Here is a 21,854-nt window from a genome sequence, read left to right on the forward strand (position 1 = left end):
CAGCCCTCACCTCAGCCACTGGCATTCCCTCTGGGGGACGGCAGTGCAGAACAATCATGCCGTTCAGAGGCACCTCGATGCCCTGGGGGTCCTGCTCAAAGTTCTTTCTGAGGTCTAGAAAAGACAGTGAAACTCAGCATTAGAGAACAAATGCTAAACTATTAGGAGGAAACTTTAAATGAAACACTTGTGCATTTGTCACGTAAAAAAAAACAATGACTAATACTTGTTTGAAAATTATGTCGGAAAAGTTTGGTCAGTACAGAGACAAACTGAGTTAACTTTTCTTACAGGCAATCCGGACGCTTGCCTTGCGGCTCTTGGAGGTTCCCAGGTGACTCCAGGCGACACACAAACACCAGTAATCCTCCGGGCCGTGAAAGTCCTCCACCTGCTGACGTGACACGTTGATCATCACTTCGCGGATCTTCAGCCCTGCAGACCAAATGGATGAAGGCTTAGATTAGCTTTCATTACATCTCTGGGTCGATGAGTCAAAGAGACGCAGATTTGCAGAGACAGGATGATGAGTCAATTTTGAATCTGATAAGATTATCAGCAGTAAACAGATCTGCCATTTGTCAGGAGCAAATGGAGGAGAGACTGCTTGTCAAAGCATATAAATTTCACTGAATTTGTTGAAATGACAGTTTAACCTATATTCTCTCTTCTGGTGCACATTCATCGAGCAGGACCTTTTTTTTCTAAAAAAAAAACAAAAGAAAGAGGCAACATAGATTTTTGCTATATAGATTTTACGTTTTTGGGCTTCACATTTTCTTTCACTCCTTCCAAACCATAAGCTATTTATTTTGAAGTGCTGCTAACTAATTTCCGGGGGACGTATTATTGGGAAAAAGGAGCAGATCAGCTTCTTATTGTTGCAAGCAAGAGCACGATCAATCATTTTTATTCTTTGTAAACATCTGAAAAGACCACAATTTAGGATGTGGAAAAGAAAAACAAAACAGCTCGACTAGGAGCTGCTTCTGTACACAAACACTTTCTATAACTGTCAAAACCTTTCAATTTCTGCAGCAGAGCTTCGACTTCATGTCATCCAGGTCATCTGCTAATATCCACATATTGTCTGTGATGCAGCCCATAATGAGTTAGGCATGAGAGGGACATTTTCTGAGAGAATTAAAAGGAATTTAAAAAGCCTGAGATTTCAATTATGCCTGCCTATGTACAAAACATGACAGGCTTGGGCCATTAATGTTTGTATAATAGGGGTTGTTTCACTGGTATCCAGGAAAATTGCAGGCTTTAACAAATGCCTCTGATTCTCTGACTAACCCTGCAGAAAACCTGCATTTCAGTCAGCCAACTTGAACAGATTTTTAATATGGTTCTATGGAGTTATGAATAGCTAATGTTTAGTGTCTGGTGTCCAAGCTCATCACTCCCTGCTGAATGCAATTAAGGCTGCACGCTGGGGGGAATGAGTGGAGAAAACAAGAAATACCAACCCCAACGAACAAAAGAACAGCTTTCTGCAGAGCAGGTGGTGTGTCTGGAGTGCTAGCATTGAAAAACAAGTCTAAAGCAAAGAGGAAAAAACAACCCCCAACAGCTATGACAGGTCAAGTCTTACTTTTGCATCTGCCTTTCACTGTGCTTCATTGAAACTGCAATTTAAGTGTCTTTTCCATGTAGAAAACCTAAAAGTGTAAAGTAAGGCAATTCCATTTACTCTTTCCTCTACTTAGTTACCCCTAAATAAAATAAAGAGCAACCAATATTCTTTATATCTCCTTATTTCTGGATGCATGTGTAATTTAATGTCAGTATCAATATTGCTAATGACCGAAAGAACAAGATCACGAATAAAAGCAGCCGAAATGAGTTTCCTTCACCGGGTGGCTGGGTGCACCATTCGAGATCGGGTGAGGAACTCAGTAAAGGAGCAAGCTGAGGGGGCTCGGGCATCTGTTGGATGCCTCCTCGTTCCAAGCATGTCCTATTGGGAGAAGCCCTCGTGGAAGGCCCAGGACACTTTGGAGGGACTAAGCCTCTGTGCTGGACTGGTGTCGCCGCAGAGCAGCTGGAGGAAGTGTGTGTGGATCGGGAAGTGTGGGTATCTTTGCTTAGACTGCTGCCTCCAAGACCCACCCCGGATAAGTGGAAGAAAATGGATGGATGGATCAATACAGCTGCTCTTGGACTGACATTGAGACAAAGTAACGCATTGAAACACTATTGAAACACAATTCCAAACTGTGGAAATTCCAGAAAGTAATGTTCATGTTTGATGAAATGAGTATGGTGTAAAATGGCCTTCCCCCCAACCCTGAAAGACCAGCTCAGGTTGGTGAGTGTCCCTGCAGAACAACTTTAGTCCTTCCAGTCCTATAGATGAAACAGCTAAGATGTGGAAGATGTTGATCTAGTCTGATAAGACTAAAAGCAGAGCTTATGGCAAACATGCATGTTGCTATTTGTGTACAATCCCAATGATTTAATATTTTGAGGGCAGCATTATGCTGTAGGGATGCTTCTCTTCTGCAGTGACTTCAAGATACGTACAAAGAAATCTTAGGAGAAGAACAGCTTATGCCGGGGGTGGAAGTTCACCTTCTAGAAGGACAAAGAAACAAAACACAAAGGCAGAGCTGTGAAAGTGATATAGATCAGAGCTCGGTTCAGAATCTTGAGGTTTATAAATGCTCTCCATCTGATCTGACAGAGTCAGAGCCATTTTGCAAAAAAGGAAGGGGAGAAATGTCCTTCCCTGATGTGCCAGAAAACTAATAGCGTCACAAGGTGTTTCTGCAAAAGGGCAGAGAGTAAAAAAACGTGAATATTTCCCATTTTATTCAATAAATATTTCAGAAATATATCCTACTTTTTTGTGGTTTATCTTATAAAATCCAGATGAATCACATATATACTTCATAGTTGTAATGTGATAAAAAAAAAAAAGCTTAAATCCAAATTAGTGTACAATGCACTTGTGTTGTTTGTATCTTTGGTCTATAAATAAACGGAGTTAAATTGATTTGACAGCACCCTGAAGCATTTCTTTGTTTTAAACATGGAACAGCTTTTTTCTTTTTAAGTCGAGACAAATTCTGTCTGACAGGATCTGGTCTTTCTCCTGATCTACAAAATAGATTTGCAATACAACAAATAAATTGTGATTTAATAAGAATTTCCTGTTCTCATCCTGTTATATTATTATTTTTTATCTCCCTGACAAATAAAAGATTGCATTCTCATCTTTTTTCTGAATACTGAAGGTTTAATGCTCAAACATTTTAGGTTTAAACTTATTGAACTCAAAATTGGATTTTTTTAGGGGTTTTGCTTCAAGGTTTAAACTAAGTACTCTTCTTCAGGTACATTTTTTTTATTTCTTACTCTAGGCAGCTGCTTCTGTAGCATCAAGGTTTTAATTATTAATTTAACTTTAAAGAAACTTTGTGATTTTTTTTATTCTCAAAGCATTAAATCATCACAAATACCATACTTTTATCTTAATACCACATAAAAAGCCTTTGAAAATATGCCACAGGAGCAATGAATGTATGTTAACCTGACTACTGGCTGTTTCCTTTTTACGTTATCACATTGACATATATCTTAATATAATTATGAGGCAGGGGCGCAAACAGTTCTTTTCAGTCTCTTAAAGCCGGTAGTTAAGTAGGTATTTAAAATACAGAATAGTTAATTATTTTGTCATAAAATAACCAGTTTTTTCCAAAATTGACCTGCACCCGTTTGTGCAAGAGTTAATTTGATTAAGTTTAAGAGTAGATATCTACCTGATAAACTCTTATTGTACTGTATGAACAATTACATGTAAAACTTTATTAATTCATTGGAGAATATATAATAACCAGAGAGATTGTTTAAACAACTAATGCTTGCTCTTTCAGCTAGATTAAGCATCAGTTCACATTAGGGATGCATCAAAAACTGAGCCAAAAATTTATTTTCAGCCGAAAGACATTTAACACTGAGACAGCATGGCTAAAACTTGTGATGACGAGGCGAACCTCGCAACCAGCATGCAGAAATGGGATGAGAGCCAGCATGTCTGCAATGTGGACATACTGTTTTTCACCATCTCTGAGAAAGACCCACCGATGACGATTTGCAGAAAATACCATGCTGAGATTTAAAGGGGGGATTCATCTGCAAAGAGTCTGTCCACATCCATTCATCACCTGAAATCCAAACATCTCCATCACCATTCTAAATATGTGAAGAACACGACACCTAAAAGGAAACTGACACCAAACACATACATGCCCACTCCTTCTGTAGCGGACTCATTTGAAAAGGCAAGAATGTTTCCAGTTGTTTCTGCCATAGTAAAGGGCATACCATAAAAATATCCATCCATCCATGCATTTTCTCCCACTAAGTCTATGTCAGGGATGCGGTTAGACCAGTGCCTATCTCTGGCATGGGCGAGAGGCTGGGTACACCCTGGACAGATCGCCGGTCTGTTGCAGGGTAACACAGAGACAAACAACCATTTACGCACACACACAGAGGGTGAATTTACAGAAGCCAATTAGCCTATTTACCTAAACCTGAAATTCCTGTTTTTGGACAGTGGCAGGAAGCCAGTAGCCTCGTGAGACCATCCTGATCTCACGAGCTTTCAAGATTTCACTCGCTAATCAGTCTGGAGACTCTCCGTTGAAGAAAGTTTGGAGCCGTTCACCAAACGAACGTCCAATCAGCGTTGGCTTTGAGGCGGGTTGAGGTGTGACGCAACGAGAAGCGCGACAGTTCAGTCTAAAGAACATGGCGGCTTCAGCCGATGAAACTAGCGTTAGCGTGGCTGTCGAGCAAGTTTTATCGGAATTACAGAGTATTTCTTCACTGACAGAAGAGCAAAACACTGCTCTGGAGGCTTTTCTCAGAGAAAAAGATGTTTTTGCTCTTCTCCCGACTGGTTTAGCCTGGCTAAAGAGTAGCCTGGCTGTTAGTACATCATATGCTTCGTTGATCTGATTGGTTTATTTGGCCCGTCTATCACCAACATAGGCCAATCAGCTAACAGTATTTTCGCCCCTTCCCAAAATTACTTCTACGGAAGGTTTCCAGATAGATATGCGGAGCAAATCCATCTGGCGGAGTCAGGTTAGGAAGCCAGAGTACCTGAAGAGAATCCTAGCAGGCTCAGGGAGGTCATGCAAACATGCAGAAAGACCCCGGGCTGGGAATCAAATCCAGAACCTTCTCACTGCATGGCAACACTGCCACCCATTCAGCTCCACAAAAATATCGTTGGTAAATAAATATCTTGACACTTTTGTAACAGATTTATTGCAATGCCTTTATTTTAGTAAGGTTAATACACAAAAATGCTATAATAATAATAATAATAATAATAATAATAATGTTTTTCCTTTTTTCGGTTTTCCTCCTTAGTTTTCTGTTTTCAGTTTCATTGCAAACCTAGTTCACATCGCCAATGACTCTTTAGGAACTTATTCCTGTATATTGAAACGTTTAACATAATTTCACCATTAATAATATGCCACAGCAATAGCAAATTCATGAGGTAAAATATCTACTCCAAATCATACTCCTCTATCACCAGGACTGCAGGTAGCCCAGGCCATATTTTTACTTTACTGTAAATATACGTATTGTTGTGTATGTAATGCTTTCTTTGATTCATCTACCAACAGCCCATTATTCAGTCAATAATAGCCCTCTAAGAAACTGACAGATTATCTTTCTGGTAATGGAGTTATTCATTCATATTCTTCTTTAACAGCTTCCTAATCCTTTAAACATTCGGAAAGGCTTTGCAGAGCGTCTGTATTCTGATGCCTACGTGTTTTAAAAGCAAAAATAAAAAAAATAAAAATCAGATACTAAATGTATAAGAAATAAATGATTTTTATTCACTAGATCTAAAGTTTGACTAAAGTTTGTCATTAAGCATGTTTTTAAAGATGATCAAGAGCTTGTTTACAAATCTGACTTTAATAAATTCTGTTCAACAGCACATTGTTTAAGGCTCAATGTAAATCAACCCTCCTTGCAGTTTATTCCTTAATCACCAGAACCGCCACTTGTAGAGGAGCTGTCATTCCACAGGCTTTTCTCATTATGCCATACATTGCAGACAGCAGCTTAGACATTTGCAGGGATTTAATGAAAATTATTAATGTGAAATAAAAGGTTATCTGAGGGAGCCTAATGAAGTAATGTAAAACAGAAATGGTCTCTGAAAACACTGTAATCCTCTGCAATGACTTCCTAATATTAAGTACTATAAAGCCCCTCCTCCATCTACTTCTCCCTTCGATGGCATCAAATTAGTCGTAATCAACACGCTTGATTAAACGAGAGTGCAGCAGATTTTACTTTGAGGAAATAAAAGCGTAAAATTGCCTTCTTATGAGGGGCAGACTTATCAGAAAATAAGATTTCCGTTGATGTCACAGAGCCAACTGTTGCTCTCAATTTGCATCAGCGATGGAAACAATCTGAACAATTATCTCTCTACTGTACACAAAAACAACTCAGTCACAGTCTGCTAAAGGAGTAAAACATAAGAATAAAGAATTGGAAACAGATGTAGCGGTGACAACTTTGTCACAAAATATGCATTTTCAAAAAACAGTTTTTGACATTTCTGGTGTGCAGCACCTCTTTTTAGCACCTAAATACATCACAGACTTGCTATCAGTGTATCAACCCTCCAGACCACTCAGGTCTTCTGGCTCCAACCTGCTCTGCATACCTAGAACCAGAACTAAACATGGAGAAGCAGCATTTAGTTCCTATGCTCCACCTATCTGGAACAAACTTCCAGAAAACTGTAAAAGTGCGGAAAGCCTGAGTTCCTTTAAATCAAGACTAAAAACATATTTGTTTAGTATTGCCTTCGGCTGTTCTAGTTAAACAGTTCAATTGAAACATCATTAGTTCAACTTTTTTATTTTCTTTAGTCCAACTGTTTTTAATGTTCTTTTTTAAAATTTTTATTTTTATTTTATTTTATTATTATTTTTTCGTACTTGCTTTGATTCTGTTTTATTATCCAATATTTTAATCATGTAAAGCACTTTGCATTGTCTTTGTACTGAATTGTGCTATATAAATAAATTTGCCTTGCCTTGCCTTCTTTTTCCTTATATGTTTTATTAAATGTATATTAGTGTCTGTCAATGTGTGCTTCTTTTACCATTGCTGCTACCGGTCCATTACCATTGCTGGTATCTGTCCATTACCGTTGTCAGTATGTTTTCTTTATTATTGTTAATATTGAGTAAACTATAACCATTGTTGGTATTAAACATTGCAGGTCTGAAATAAAACAAAAAGATACTATGTAATTGATTATCTGCTTGGGTAAAACAATTGTGATTTTGCTTATTTGTTCTCAGTACTGAAAACATTGTTGTTGTGTTTTAACTGTTTTTTTTCTTGTAAAATTTTGCGTTCTAAGCTGCTGTTAAAAAAAGAAAAAAAAAGGAAAGAAAACTAAAGTAGCTGGAAATATATACAGTATGTTTACTATGAAAGAGCATTGGGGGGGATTTTAATACGTTTTCTTCACCCCACTCCCTTTCATGCCTTTTTGGTTACTTATATTATGACATCTAAGATAAAATTGATGAACTGGCATTCACGATTGTGTTCCAATGTATATAATTGCCTGAAATGAATAATAATAGTCAATAAATCAAAAATCAAAGTAGAACCAACCAAAACGCTAAAAATAACTCAGATTGTGTATACAAAAGTCAGACATTAGTGGTGCGCTAACAATACACTACTGATGTAGAGTAGAACGTTCTGAAAACACTTCAAACTTCCAAGGTGGAGGTAAATTTGGGCTGTATTAACAGAAATGGTAGGAAATGAAAAAGACTCAATTTTTTTCCACTAATCCCATCCATAATGGACCGACACTGTCAGTCAGCTGTGAGTTTGACCTTGTTAGCTTGTCAATAGGCCTGAGCAACCTCCCCTTTGAATTCTTTAGTAACAAAGCCAGGCAGATAGAGGTATCAAGGCCATGTGTTATATTGTTTGAATTTTTTAATATACTCATTATATGACAAGAATACGGACGAGATGGTTGGTTGTACACACACAGAACAAGATAGGAACTTTGTGTTTTTTTATTTAGTGCATAGACTCTTAGTATTTCCCATATAACTCAACCAACCCAGGGTAAATTTATAATCCAACCACGACCCATTTTTTGGTTGAGAAGAGTTTACTTGTAACCAGTGACGTGCGGTCAGGGGAGGCAGGTGAGGCAGTGCCTCACCAGCCATCATGGAAAGAAAGAAAATATATAATCATAAAGTAATTTAAATTGTTATATTCATCCGGTGGTTTGTACTAAAAAATATTCATTTTTCATGTAGCTTCACCAATTTCGATTTTTATTTGTTCAAAATCGCTGAATTTTCTTATTTTCCCATTCAAATGCTTGGAAGCGATGCCGGTGAGGCAGCAGCGAGCTCTGCCTCACCTTGGATTGCGCAACCCCTGGCTCTGCGCTGGCTGCAAAGCGGAGAGAGCATGTTGCTGTACGGCGTCAATAAAATGGTTTAAACAAATGTAATATGTGAACTTATTTCTAATAATTTGGCTTATGTATATAATGTACAGAGCTTTTTGTCACCAACTGTGTTTGTGTAACGTGTTTCGTGTAATGAGCGATTATAAACGGCAGAGAACAAGTTCGAGGTGAGGCAGGCAGTTCTCTTGCCTCATGGCAGGGGGTGCTCAAGAGACTGAAAACATAAGGCAGGAACAGGACGGATCAAGGAAGGCTTTCTTCCCTGGCAGTGATCTCCATTGAGACAGAGAGACTTTTAAAACTGAAGGAAGATAAGGAGGACTTCTATTCATTTATAAGTAAAGGTAAGACAGTAATAACATTTATTTTGTTTTGTTTTTTAAGGAAATGTGTGTTTTGTGAGCTACAGTTTGTACGTATGTGTAAGGATGCAGAAGTGAAACATAACCTGTAAACTGCTGTCAATCTATGCATCTATTTGCAAATCTGATTCTGATGACGTCAGTGCCTCACCAGCTATGAACCTCACCGCACGTCACTGCTTGTAACACCAGAGACTGGATCTGCTTTCAGACCTGCCCAAACATAGCAGACAATGTGAGGAAAACATCTTCAAATTACTAGAAAGTAAACTATATCACCATGGAAAAAATAAAGATTACTGTTTGTCTTGAGTGACACTGTTTTATACATGGTTTCTGGCTAAATATGTAACTAATATCTACATTTACATACAACATAAAAGATCTAGATCATTGCAGTGGCTTGACAAGTATTCATCTCGTACTTAAAATGCTTTTCTTTCTTTGCAAAAAGATTCAAAGTTGGTGAAGCAAAATGAGATAAATATGAAGCAAATTAACGAAAAAACTGAACATTTACATTTGCATATGTGGTAATGTGGCCTTTTTGTTAAGTTGTTGCATGTTTTCTAATTTTGGATTTTCTTTATTTTTTGAACTTGTTTGCTTGTTTTCAATTTTGTGTGTTGCATGTTTTTTTTTGGATTTTGTTTGGAGGCCACATTGCCACTAACACCTGGACATGCCCACAGCAACGGCACAGGTGTTCCCCATCAACCAAGCAGCGTGCCGACTGGGACGCTGATTAAAAAGGCAGCTGTTTGGTTGGAGAGACAGACCGGACATGGGAAGGTTTGGTTGGAGAGACACACCGGACATGGGAAGGCCGATCTTGGAGGGAGCCGGACGGAGCGGGTGAGAGAGAAGCAACGGGAGAGGTTTGGGAACTGACGGCCGGAGGCCCGCTGGAGCGAGGTGCAGAGACGCACGCCAGAGCGAGGTGCAGAGACGCACGCCGGAGCGAGGTGCAGAGACGCACGCCGGAGCGAGGTGCAGAGACGCACGCCAGAGCGAGGTGCAGAGACGCACGCCGGAGCGAGGTGCAGAGACGCACGCCAGAGCGAGGTGCAGAGACGCACGCCGGAGCGAGGTGCAGAGACGCACGCCAGAGCGAGGTGCAGAGACGCACGCCGGAGCGAGGTGCAGAGACGCACGCCGGAGCGAGGTGCAGAGGCCCGTCATGGAGCGAGGCGCAGAGGCACGCTGGCGAGAGGCGCGTGTTGGAGGTGACCTCGCAGGCCAGCTATGCTGGAGAGGCCCACATGCGCAGCGTGCCGGAACGAGGATCCAGCGCTGGGGTGGACGGTGCCCTCCATTATACCCGCCAAGTGCGCGTCTTTTAACAGACTGGGCCATTGACTCTGCTGCTCTTCACCATCTGTATTTTTATCTTTCTTTTTAATCTTTTCCCTTTTAACTTGTCTTTTTATTTTTTTTGGATTTTAATCGATTAAACTTTTTTAAAGCCCTGCTCACAATCGCCGCAGTCAGTTTGGTTTTATGTTTTTTTTTTAAGATGATCGCACCTCTTGGATGCCACACATACGTGTTAACATGCTTGGTAATTTAGCTTTCCAAAAACATGACTCAATGGTCAAAGCAAGACCCCGCATATATAATCCGTCTCTGTATAAACACATTTTTTTTCTGAAAGGCCTGTTTTCTGAGAGGCTCTAACACTAAACAAGAAGCATCTTGCAATCAAGACCAAGGAGCTTAACAAACAAGGATGCTTTGAAGAATAAATCAGGGTGTTATACAGTATGACATACACAAGGCTTTAATATTTCTTCGGATCATTATTAAATCCACCATTCCTAAATGTGAAGCATCCAAAAACTCATATTTTGGCAAGGAAACAACAATCAGAGAGGCAGCAAAGAGGCCAATGGTAGTACTGAAGGAGCTCCGGAGTTTCACAGCAAAAGCCGGAATATCCTTCTATAGAATCACATTAAGCTGCACACTACATAGAGCTGGGCTTAATAGAAGAGTGGAAAGAATAAAGCTGTTACTTAGTCTTAAAGATTTTCTAAAAGGGATATAACAAATCTCCAGTTGTATGGAGGAAACTGCTGTGCTCAAATGGGACCAAAGTTGAGCTTTTTGGGCCATAAAGAAAACACTTTGTCTGGAAATCACATCACCCTTAAGAACACTGTTAACATAGTAGAAGGTGGGAATGGCAGCATCAGGCTGTGGAGACTTTTTTCCAGAGGCAGAGATTAGAAAACTGGTAAAGGTAGAGGGAAGGATGGCTGGTTATATATACCTGGATACTAGAGCAAAAACATGACAGTCTGTCTGTGATTTTGAGACCAAGAAGCAGGCTCAGCAAACAATCAGCCCAAGCATAATCTTAAAACTTCACCTTAGTGACTTAAGGTGAAACAATTAAATGTGTTGGAATGACCTTGCCAAAGTGCAGGTCTCATCAAATTGAGAATCTGTGTCTAGACTTGAAGATCACTGTTAAAAAGCATCCATAAAGAAGTGCGAGTAGTGTTTCCTTGAAAGAAGAGAAAAAATCCAAGTGACTGGATTGTAGAGAGCTTACAGAGACTAAAGGGGCTTGCAGTTGTACACCAGCTAAAGTCTAGTTGTTTGTTTTACAATAAATCAAATAAGATATCATCAAAGTTGTGGGCATGATCGTTAAATAAAATGCTTCTGTATTGATCCACCTGGGTGAAAGTTGTGAGGCAACCAAACATGAAAACTGCTTGGTGGTCAAAAATCCATGCAAGGCACTGTATTCTAAGAATTTCCGAGAGGCTCTTTCCCCTATTTATTTGGTCTGGTTATTGATTTCATATTGCTTTATCAAGATATAGAAGGTTAATAAAAGCATATTATCAGAATATCCAAACAAACAAGATGACAGGCAATATTACCTCAGAAAAATGTTTTATTTGTAACTTTATATCAAGACTGGTAGCTGTTTTATTAGGTGTCTAAAATGTTTCCAATAAAAGATATTAAATAGTTTTCATACACAATGGTACTTCATTTCCAATAGTTAAACTAAATATCAGAAGATAAATCAGCAAAATGAAGGAATGAAAAAATCAGGACCAAATATTTTCTTTACGGTAAAATCTGAACTCAGCTTGGTTGATGTAAGGCAAGGACAGTTTTTAAAGAACAGTCTTTTATTTTGAAAAAGTAATGATTTCCGCAGCAATGTGGCGAATAAATCCCAAACTGGTAGAATTACCAAACACGATCAGAAAAACACAAAAAAATGTGAAACACATCAGACAAAAAATGACGTTTTATATAAAACTTTACTGCTCTACTCTACTGCTCTTGGCCTGCATATACCATTCTGCCATACCATAATAATCTCCATAGTTTCACATTAATGCTCCTTCTCTTTCTTATTTTCCCTGTCCCTGTCCAGACAGCTTACATCAATAGTCAAATGTCAGGATACATTTTGATCAATGTCAAATTTCTGCCTGCTGATTAATGCAAGCCTGATGCCTGACTGATGGCTGGATTTTCTTTAATAATATTAGCTTCTGTTGTATAGTTGGCAACGTATGATTTTTTCTAAAACTTAAATTTCAATCCTTTATAACTGTAAGGGTAATTTAGTCAAGATGTACTTCATATTAAAACCTTCCCCACAGATCTTTTTGACATGATCCTGTGTTGTACCCAGCTGTGAGAGAAGCATGAAAAGAAGTACATGGCGAATATAATAGTCTGGTAAATAACTGGTTTCCAGAATACACAGCATTTAATCCTTTTTATGACGGCTCCCAGGAAGGAGAAGTTCGCCATCAGGTCACAGAGCTCTCTAAAGGCCGCGTTCAGGAGAGACGTGTGTGAACATCTTGATCTGCCTGGCCTGAGTAGAAGACTGTCTAAAAAGAAATGTTGGATCCATAGTCTGGTATAGCTGCTGACTATAGCCAACACAAAACGGAAGGCTAAAATAGCAGTTGTCAGCCTAAACTCCTGCAGATAAATTCAAAGACTGAAATATTGTCCAGAAAAACATGGTCGTCAGTCACCTTATTATGAACCTTGATTTTCCATTCCCCCAAAGATGACAACATTTGAAAGTGCAGCTCCTTATGTATGACACGTATTCACATCAACACATTAACTCTTTTAAGGTACCTCCTAGAAGCATTAAACATTCAGTCCCATTGGTCAGGGGGAACACTGGTTGATTTACTATATGTTGTTGTTTTTATGTTTTGTTTGTGATGATGTGAATACTGCATAAAATATTGTCCTGTAATGTACAGCAAGTAGCAGGTTAGATTGACTCCAGAAAGTGTTGCTGTACTTGGTAAAGAAAATAAGGATCAAATAAAAAATACAAACTGTAATACCACTGCATCACTTTATTAGTTATTAGGCTAAGCTTTATAATTCAAGATACGATTTACTTTAAAGACCCCAAGGGGGAAAATTTGGCGGGGGAAAAGGTAAATAGGCTGCAAAAATTACGTAAAAGAAAAATAATGAAAAGTTTTCATACTTGTTGCATACATTTTCTTGGGTGTATTGGTTTTCCTTATTATTTACATTTAACTAACTATATTCAATCAAAGTTAAATATTCAGTCAAATATTTTTATCCAGTTAAGGAGATTTTTAACCAAAATATTCTAACTGGAAACATCGGTGCTGGGAAACCAAATTATTTTATTTAATAAATGCATAGTTTATATTTGCTTTGATTTGAAGGATTTCATTGTGGGACTAGGTCTAAAAGGACCAAGCAACCTTTCAGGTTCTTCCATGTTAAACATATTTATGTAAGTATTGTGTTTTGTTTCAGGCTCTCGTGTTTATATCTAAAGTTTCTGCAGATTTTTGTTAAAGTTAAATGTGTTTTTTGTTACTTAGCAACTGTCTTAAAGGTACCCCCCCCCCCTTGTATCCAACCTGTCAGTTAGGAAACTCATGACATCCAAATATTATAATATTAAATATTAAATATTGTCTGCCTTTTTAGCGACTTTTTAAACATCTGCTTATGCTGAGATTTCAGTTAAGTCCTGAGGGAATCACCTGTAGTGATCCAGTCAGTTCCTGGAGTGGATGGACTAAGTTAGATGTTTGGTGGTTGGTGTTTTGTGCTAACTGTTAAAAGTTAAACTCTGGCTTGGGATCTTTGTCACCTACGTTTAGTTTTCCTCACTTTCTACTAAAAAAGTTAGATTTCTTTTATTACTGGTATAGCTAAACTTTTATTACACAACTTTTCCTTTTTCTGTTTTAATAGAAAATAATTAATGTGGTATCTTTATTCATTATTTCGGTGTGTGTGTGTGTGTGCTTTTTATCTGCTTAACTGGATCATCAGCGTATATTAGAGATTAAATTTAGTCCGATTCATAATTATTCAATTATTGAAATCGTGCATTTCTAGTCTTCATACAAATTTTCTCAGAATCTCTTCTTTTGCAATTTCCACTAATTATAATTAAATTTATATTATTTATATAAATTTCTATTTCTTGGAAAAATACAGAAATTAACTTTTTTCCTTAAATATAATAACTTAATGCAAAATAGGAAAATTACTAAATAATGTATATTCTTTCAGATTATGAAACTGATTGGTTTTAACAATTAAAAATGGATTAATCACACAACAATATTTTTAGCTTGAAGATAAAAAATAAAATGTTTTGTTTTTTTAATTATGCAGTAATTGCACTGACACTGTGAGACATGTTCATATTCATTTTGACAGTTATCAAAGGTATCATTTAACCATCAGTGTGTTGATCCTGAAGTCATTTTAAGGTTAAAATAAAATGACACATGTAGAACAAAGAGGTCTGAGGAAATGTTTCTGCGGTTTGAAGATAAGAAAAACAAAGTTTTAAGATCAAATTAATAACTCGATGCCCAGGTTCCTTTGCTTTTGGTGAAAATCAAAGATCTGAGCCTTTTTTTTTTCAAGCAGCCCAAAAGGACACTCAGTGACAATGTGTTAGAGCAATGATCCAATAACTGCTCAGCCCTGCTGCTGTTAATGGACGCTTTTCTGCATTCAAGAATGAAAACATCGATTCAGCTCCCTCCATGAGTCTCTCCCTAGTTGCTTGTTTATTTTCCTCCACCACTTTTTCTGTTCTGCTTTCCCTTTAGGCTCATTCCAGCGGCTCATGACGAAGCGCCACTAAGCCTTGACAGCAAACCTCAAGGTGGAGTAGGTTCCACTCTCTCATTCAATCATGTCTTTTCATGTGTCTCTATAAAAGAGTCCAAAAGAGATATACAGAGGCTGATGCTCACTTATCATCTTATGTTACTCTGTATCTCCTTTTCCTTTGTCTCTCCCTGTGGTGTCTCCCTCCCAGCACAGACCCATTGTTTTGCCTTGGCTCACTTGATGAAGAGGCCCTAAGAGAGCCGGGCAATGCCAGCTACAAGTGGCTTGATCCAATCTCCTATCTGGTCTGGCTCAGCTCAGCCATGCCTGTCTCTTCACCGTATTTAACTCCAAAGCAAAGGAGCAGGATTGTATTTGTTTGAGGGATCCTCATGAGGCAGCACAAAACGGGTGACACAACGTAGGCAGTGGGTTAAAGTGGATGGATGTAGCTTTAGGAGAGGGTCTGTCCGATGTGTACCCAGCTTTAGAGAAACGTTTGTGTGATGTGACACTGTGCTGTGCAGCTCAGTGCATGGGGGCTGTGAGGGTTGGCCAGGGGCTAGACACAGACAAACCCTCCTAGACAAGCATAACATGCTCCCAGCAACATTTTCAGTCTGGTCCCAGCTGTGTTTGTCATGCTTAATCCCAGCACCAAAGGGGCGTGATGCTCCATGCATCAAAAAATATTGTGATAATTCAACCATTAAACTGCTACGAGCCCTCATCTGAGGCTTTCCTCTAAGCTGACTTGTTTATGTTTTTCCCCAAAAAACGGCATGTTTGCCTATTAGAGTGTACTTGTGCATATGCAAGTGGCTTTTACTCAGCGGGCCTCTTAATTTATTTCATTTCCATTACTCTAACTAACAGTTTGTGACACAGATCCCTCAGGGACATCTCACTTCTCTCCAACCAGTCTTCACCCCTTCTTTCCCTTTGTGGTGTGAGTTCAAGCAAGGTTGATGATATCTCACAGAGTTCGAGGATCAGAATACACATCATTTGACAGGACATCAACAAGAAAAGACATCCACACTTCCTCTACCCACCCTGCATTCAAACGCTTACCTCAATCATTATTTCCTTATCTCTAAATCTACCGAAGCTTGGTTTCCAGGACAACCAACTTGGTATCATTTTCAGCCTCTCTTTCACTCTTCCATCAACTTCTGTTACCAATGTCCTCTTTCTCCTATTATTCCCCCTTTCTCTTATCACTCCATCAGGGTATCATCCTTTCAGCTGGAGCCTAAAGGCAAAGATATCCCTCTGTTCTGCCTTCCTTTCTCTCCTCTTTTCTTCCAGTCTGCCCTTTGATTGTATCAGTCATTTCCATCTTTTAGCCCTCATATAGCACTGCTGTATCTACATTACCAGAATATTTTGGGATCTTTTAGGAAAGGCCTTCCAACAATCCAGACCTAACTGATTGATTACGTCTTTAAAGACCCTGGATAATTCTAAGGAGTGAGTTGTTTTCCTAAAGCGATGGTCGAATTAGTATAATGATGATTAAATGGGATATCTGGCTGAGGCTCTTCCCAAAAGGCTCTTTCTAAAAGGCTTAGCCATTGCTGAAGGAAAACCTATATAAGGGTAGTTGTACTGAGTTTGAAAAAGCCCTGTATGGCATCTGCAAATATAGATTCTGTTCATTGCAGTACATTTTGACATAGTCAGGGGTATTTTCTTTGCTTTTTATCTTTTAAATTCTATTCTAATCTTAAAGCAACTAAACTAAAATCCCTTTAAGCACCTGTTGCAGAGTTTTTCCTCCAAAGTTGATGAAAACTATGTTATATTGATTAAAATGGGCAGTAGAAGACGGCTTATACATAATACTTTCACATAATACTGTGATTAAATACAATTTTGAAACAAAACGGGCAATTTCTTTGTTTAAATTTGTCCGTCCAAAGAAGACCTGAAATTATAAAAAAAAAACTAATCCAGTACCTGTTGGGATCTGGAGATCTGCCACCTTCCTCCAGCAGAGAGCGCCGTGGGTCTCCTGAGCTGGAGCCTCCTGCACACCTGAGGCTGATTCACCTGATTAGGAGACCCACTACTTAAGCAGCGGCCAGACCCGTCTTCAGCGCCGGAGTGTTGACCAGTTTTGGTTAGCGGAACCTGAGCCTCAGTTACTTTGAGAATCAAAGTTGCTCCAGAGAGCAACCTGATTCTAACCAGCCTCTGTCTTTTCTGCTCACAGGAAAACCCGACTGAAGCCTGTAGCTCTGGAGGAGCTAGTGCTTGGAAACCTGCCTGCCTGCCCAGGAAGTCCAAACCTGAAGACTCTCAGTCTGAATTTCCCCAGCTAATTCTCAAAGGACGACTAGGAGAATAACTCAAGGTCTGAACCTCGTTAGCCTGAAGCTAAACGCTGCCGCTGCTGAGCTCTCTGCTGAATCCACAGTCTCTGGACCCAACCGGTTCCCTCTCTCCATCAATCAGTCTGAACCTCATCAGGTACAAACCAGAATCAAACCCCTGACAAGTCATCACCGCTACCTGGCTAACCAAACTATCCCTCTCTGCAGATTACTCTGTGATTCCAGTCCCGGACCAGTACCAGAACCTGTTCATTAATAACTCTTGTGTGCTTCTCTCAATAAACTGTTAAACTTTTACTCCGTTTCCTGTGGTGTTCTGCATGTGGGTTTAATCACAGAGACCCATCATGACAGTATCAATTATTGTAGATTGTAGGTTGCATTATAAATTGGTGTTAGTATGATAAAATGGCAAATGGCTGCTTGGTTGCAGCAATACTGCAACCCCAGATGTTAGATTACCTGCTTTTCTGAAATTAGAAGAGTAAGATTTCCCTGGAAAAAAGCTGTAATGTTGACGAGGGACAGATAGGCTGGTCTTACCAAGCATAGCCAGTTGTGCTCTGAGAATTTTTAAACAACAAACGTCTAAATTGGCTTGATGAATTATGTCAGGGCCCTGATATCTCACAGACAGAAGAGGACCTTAAGGTGAGACGGTATTTTAATGCATTTTACTGCATCCAATCTGAAAAGCTTGCCAAAGGCAACGTTTTTTCCAGGCTGGATTAAGGCTAAGCAGGTTAGAATATGTCCTTTTCTCAAAACTGACCTCAGATATCCATGCTCATCATTAATAACAAAGGATCCAAGAGAAGTGTGATCAGAAAGGGAGATGAAGTAAAGTTAGATCTGTTCCTAGAAAACAGCACAAACTCCACCAGAAGAAACTCCTCGTGTCATGATGTTGGCACTGATGACAGGCTTAATTATGGATCCCATTCACATGTCTAGCTCGGCCCAGTTTCTCATTACTGCTCATCTGATCCACCTGCTCCTGCCTCTATTTAAGCAGTACCTTGGTATTTCTGATTTCCTGACACTGACCTGTTCTGCCTCTCAACAACTGAGCCTGCCTTTTCCCATCTAAATGGTTTGCTCAACCTGGCTTCAGGCTCTGGACCTCAGAGCCTGCTTGTTCCTGTTCTGATCTGTTTGCCTGACCTGGCTTCAGAATCCTGGACCTCTTAGCCTGCCCGGTGCTGTTCTGATCTGTTTACCTGACTCAGCTTTGGCCTCCTGCATGCTTTCCGGGCCTGCAGAATCTTGAACATTCTGAGCGATGCCCGGCGCATGTTTTTGGCAGCCTGCCGGGCTGAATCCTACCTCGTTCTCTGGCTATGGACTGAACTTGTGATCCAGAGTTTCCTGCCTCAGACATCCTAGCAGCTGTTTTCACAGACCTGTTTCTTTTAATAATTTTTTTGAATAATCCCACTGTCTGTCTTGCCTGAATACTGGGTCCTCTGTTGAGTCATGACACCAACAACACCAGACGTCATTTAGACGTTGGTTTTTAGGCTCCAGTTGGTCCATCACAGTCTTCATTTAGTCCAGAAATATTTGGCTTAGACTGTGTTTTTCAGTCTGAATTTAGTCACTTTAGTCCAATAATAGACATTTAAAAGACGTTGAAAACTCAATTTTCAACATCTTTTAAACAATCTAATAATTATGGATTTTCACCTTTCACTTTTCAACCAAATGTAGACGTCATATGGACATAAATCATGTGATATTGTCAATGTCTTTTCAACCAACATTTGCTCTGTGGGAAGTTCTGCTTGTTGAGAAAATGTTCCAATATACATCTACTGAAACACCAGAAGCTTCTCCACTGTCTGAGTTTGTCACTCTCTGTCTGTCTCAGCCATTGTCACAGCAGTAAGTTTATGAAAAATTGTATTCTGATTGCTATTTAGTGAGATTTTATCCAATTGTTTCAACTACTGTAAATTTTGTGGCTGGAAATTTCATTCTCAAGGTTTTTATTGATGGTATTTTTTTTCCATATAAATTTTTAATAGTAAAGAATGTCCCGAGAACTTTAAAGTCTCTAAGCAAATTCACCTCAAACCAGATGGCAGCTTAGCTCCCCCATAAACGCCTGGTGAAGGAAACTACACAGGTACCAAGGGAGGTTTTGGAACATATTGCAAAAGACTTAGATATACCTAGTTTTTGTTATTTGCTTTAGAAATAGCTAAATATATATGCAGAATATGTGCTATGTTAGAATTTATAATCTATAGATAATAATATATCTATCTGATGGAAAAAAAATATTTTCTTTCTTTAATTTGTAAATAGATTCAGCTGATGGGGGTCAGGAAAATGACTGCTAAAGTGAATCAGTTGAGGTGTAGGTACCAACATTGTTAACCAACCGATCTGGTTAACAATGTACACAGCTTTCAGGGGGAAGTCATAGTGACTGATGAGAGGCAAACAGTAAAGGTGTGATTTTGTTGAACCAAACTTACATTGTCTATTTAATCCAGCATGATATAAAAACAGTTTTCTAGGAAAAGGTCAGCTGTAGTATAGCTGAAATGATTTTCTCAACCTTCCTTCAAAGAATTGAAAATGCTATTTGTATAATACTTATCACAAAAGGCCCACATTGTTTTTAATATGTCATTTTTTTGCAATTCAGCTGCAAATTGCTTTGTGTGCTGATTTGATTTTCCTGGTCATTGTAGATTGTATCAAGGGGACAAACATGTAGATGACATCTGATCCAAATTTGCATAAAGCTATGCAAATTATATTCATTTTGGTAATACAGCTCATTCCCTTCTCTATCTACATCTCCTCTCTTTATATCAACTTCAGCTTTACCGGCACACAAGCAAGGAGTTCAACTTCTCTTCCACTTTGATCTCATTTAAGATATATATATATATATATATATATATATATATATATATATATATATATATATATATATATATATATATATATATATATATATATATATATATATATATATATATATATATATATGTGTGTCCAGAATATGTGGGGTCTGCAGAAATGTTTGGTGTATTTTTTTGTTACCCTAGATATTTATATGGAGGTAGCCCGGATCATACTCGTGATTATGTGATGGTTCTCCCCTTTCGGACTTCTTTTTGAGTTTTCAGTTATCTGTGTCATTCTGTTTTATTGATCTTTGGTTTCTTTTCCATTTTGGGTCATATTCAAGCTGTGTTGCATTTTTTTTAGTTACGTACTCTCTGTCTCTCCCTTCTGCCTGTCTCCTTTCCCCTAGATCCCTTCTAATTATTTATATCCTCACCTGCTCTATATCAGCTTATTAGCCCATTCTTTGTTCTGTCCCCCATATATGCGTCTCCTCTACAGTTTCTCAGGGCTGGTTTCTTGTTTTTCCTTGGCTCCTCATGTGTGTTTTCCCCTGGTTTTTGGTTTCCCACATTCTGTTCTTGGACTTTGTTACAGTTGACGTTTTGTATTAAATCAGCAAAACTCATCTCTGCCTCCTCATCTCTGCATTTGGGTCCTCAACCAACCTCCACCCCATGTTGACAGACTATTTGTTATACTATAACCTGTTCATCTTCTGTGGCTAAGCCAAGCCACGCATTGATGGTTTTGGGGAGTCTCTTTAGGAGCTTTTTACGAACATTGTCTATATATGAGGATTGTTTAAAATTTCCTGAAAGGGCCATTCTCAGGTGGTTTTAACTGCACTATTGGACCTTTCTGTGAACTACTTCATTTTAAAAAGCCTTCTAAAATAAGGCTGTGCATACTGAGTGGTCTTAAAGAATAGATTTATTTTTGATGATATTGATTTAGACCATAAAATGAAATTATATATGTTACATGGAATAATGCATGCACATTAACACGAGTATGCATTAAAGCTTCAGGGAATGATTCTATGTGCATTTTAATGGTGGATCCATTTGAATAATCAGTGACTTCTTGTCTGCCACTGCCTTTCTGACCTCAAATCTCACCCGGAAGTTAAGCTGTCTTAGGTAATTAATGGCTGAAGACTGCCTCTGCATGTCATAGTGCAGCATGCACGATGCTCCAGCTCTCGAGCTAAACAAAGCTGACTGACATTTTTTGCGAACTTAATAAAACTGAAAAAAACAAGGTTAGAGCTCTGCGACACCGTATTCTTTTCACATAGTTGCAAATACAAAATGAATGTACCCAAGTGACAATATGTATACTCTTATTCTGTGCAATGCAGATGCTCCATCTGTGCTATTAAATGTTCAAATATTATCAACCAGTTGAATCCTGACCTGATTTTGGATTTATTAAGCTCAAAGTTTCTGATTGGATAACACAGAACATTTTGATAGCAGGTTAAAGGGTCTGTTATGTCACTGGAGAACACTATGCATGATTATACTGCCTAGTAAAAGCGTAGCATTAGAGGAAAACATGCTATAAATAGTTAGGATTCAAATTGCATTGTATGTGCATTTCATGCAAACACACTAAACAAAACTCCATAAACAGAGGTTA

The 21,854-nt window shown here is 38.7% G+C and overlaps 1 protein-coding gene across 1 annotated transcript in view; it reads right to left on the reverse strand.

Annotated features, from left to right (window-relative positions):
• LOC119773220 (netrin receptor UNC5D-like) overlaps positions 1-21,854 on the reverse strand; it is a 280,262-nt gene that overhangs the window by 93,063 nt on the left and 165,345 nt on the right. The window contains exons 3-4 of the mRNA XM_038270115.1: positions 292-435; positions 11-114 (exon numbers count right to left, since the gene is read on the reverse strand). Of these exons, the coding sequence (XP_038126043.1) occupies positions 11-114; positions 292-435 (248 nt within the window). The remainder of the gene's footprint in view (positions 1-10; positions 115-291; positions 436-21,854) is intronic.

The sequence above is a fragment of the Cyprinodon tularosa genome, unplaced genomic scaffold, assembly GCF_016077235.1.
Source record: "Cyprinodon tularosa strain WSP-4 unplaced genomic scaffold, ASM1607723v1 ctg750, whole genome shotgun sequence".
NCBI lineage: Eukaryota > Metazoa > Chordata > Actinopteri > Cyprinodontiformes > Cyprinodontidae > Cyprinodon > Cyprinodon tularosa.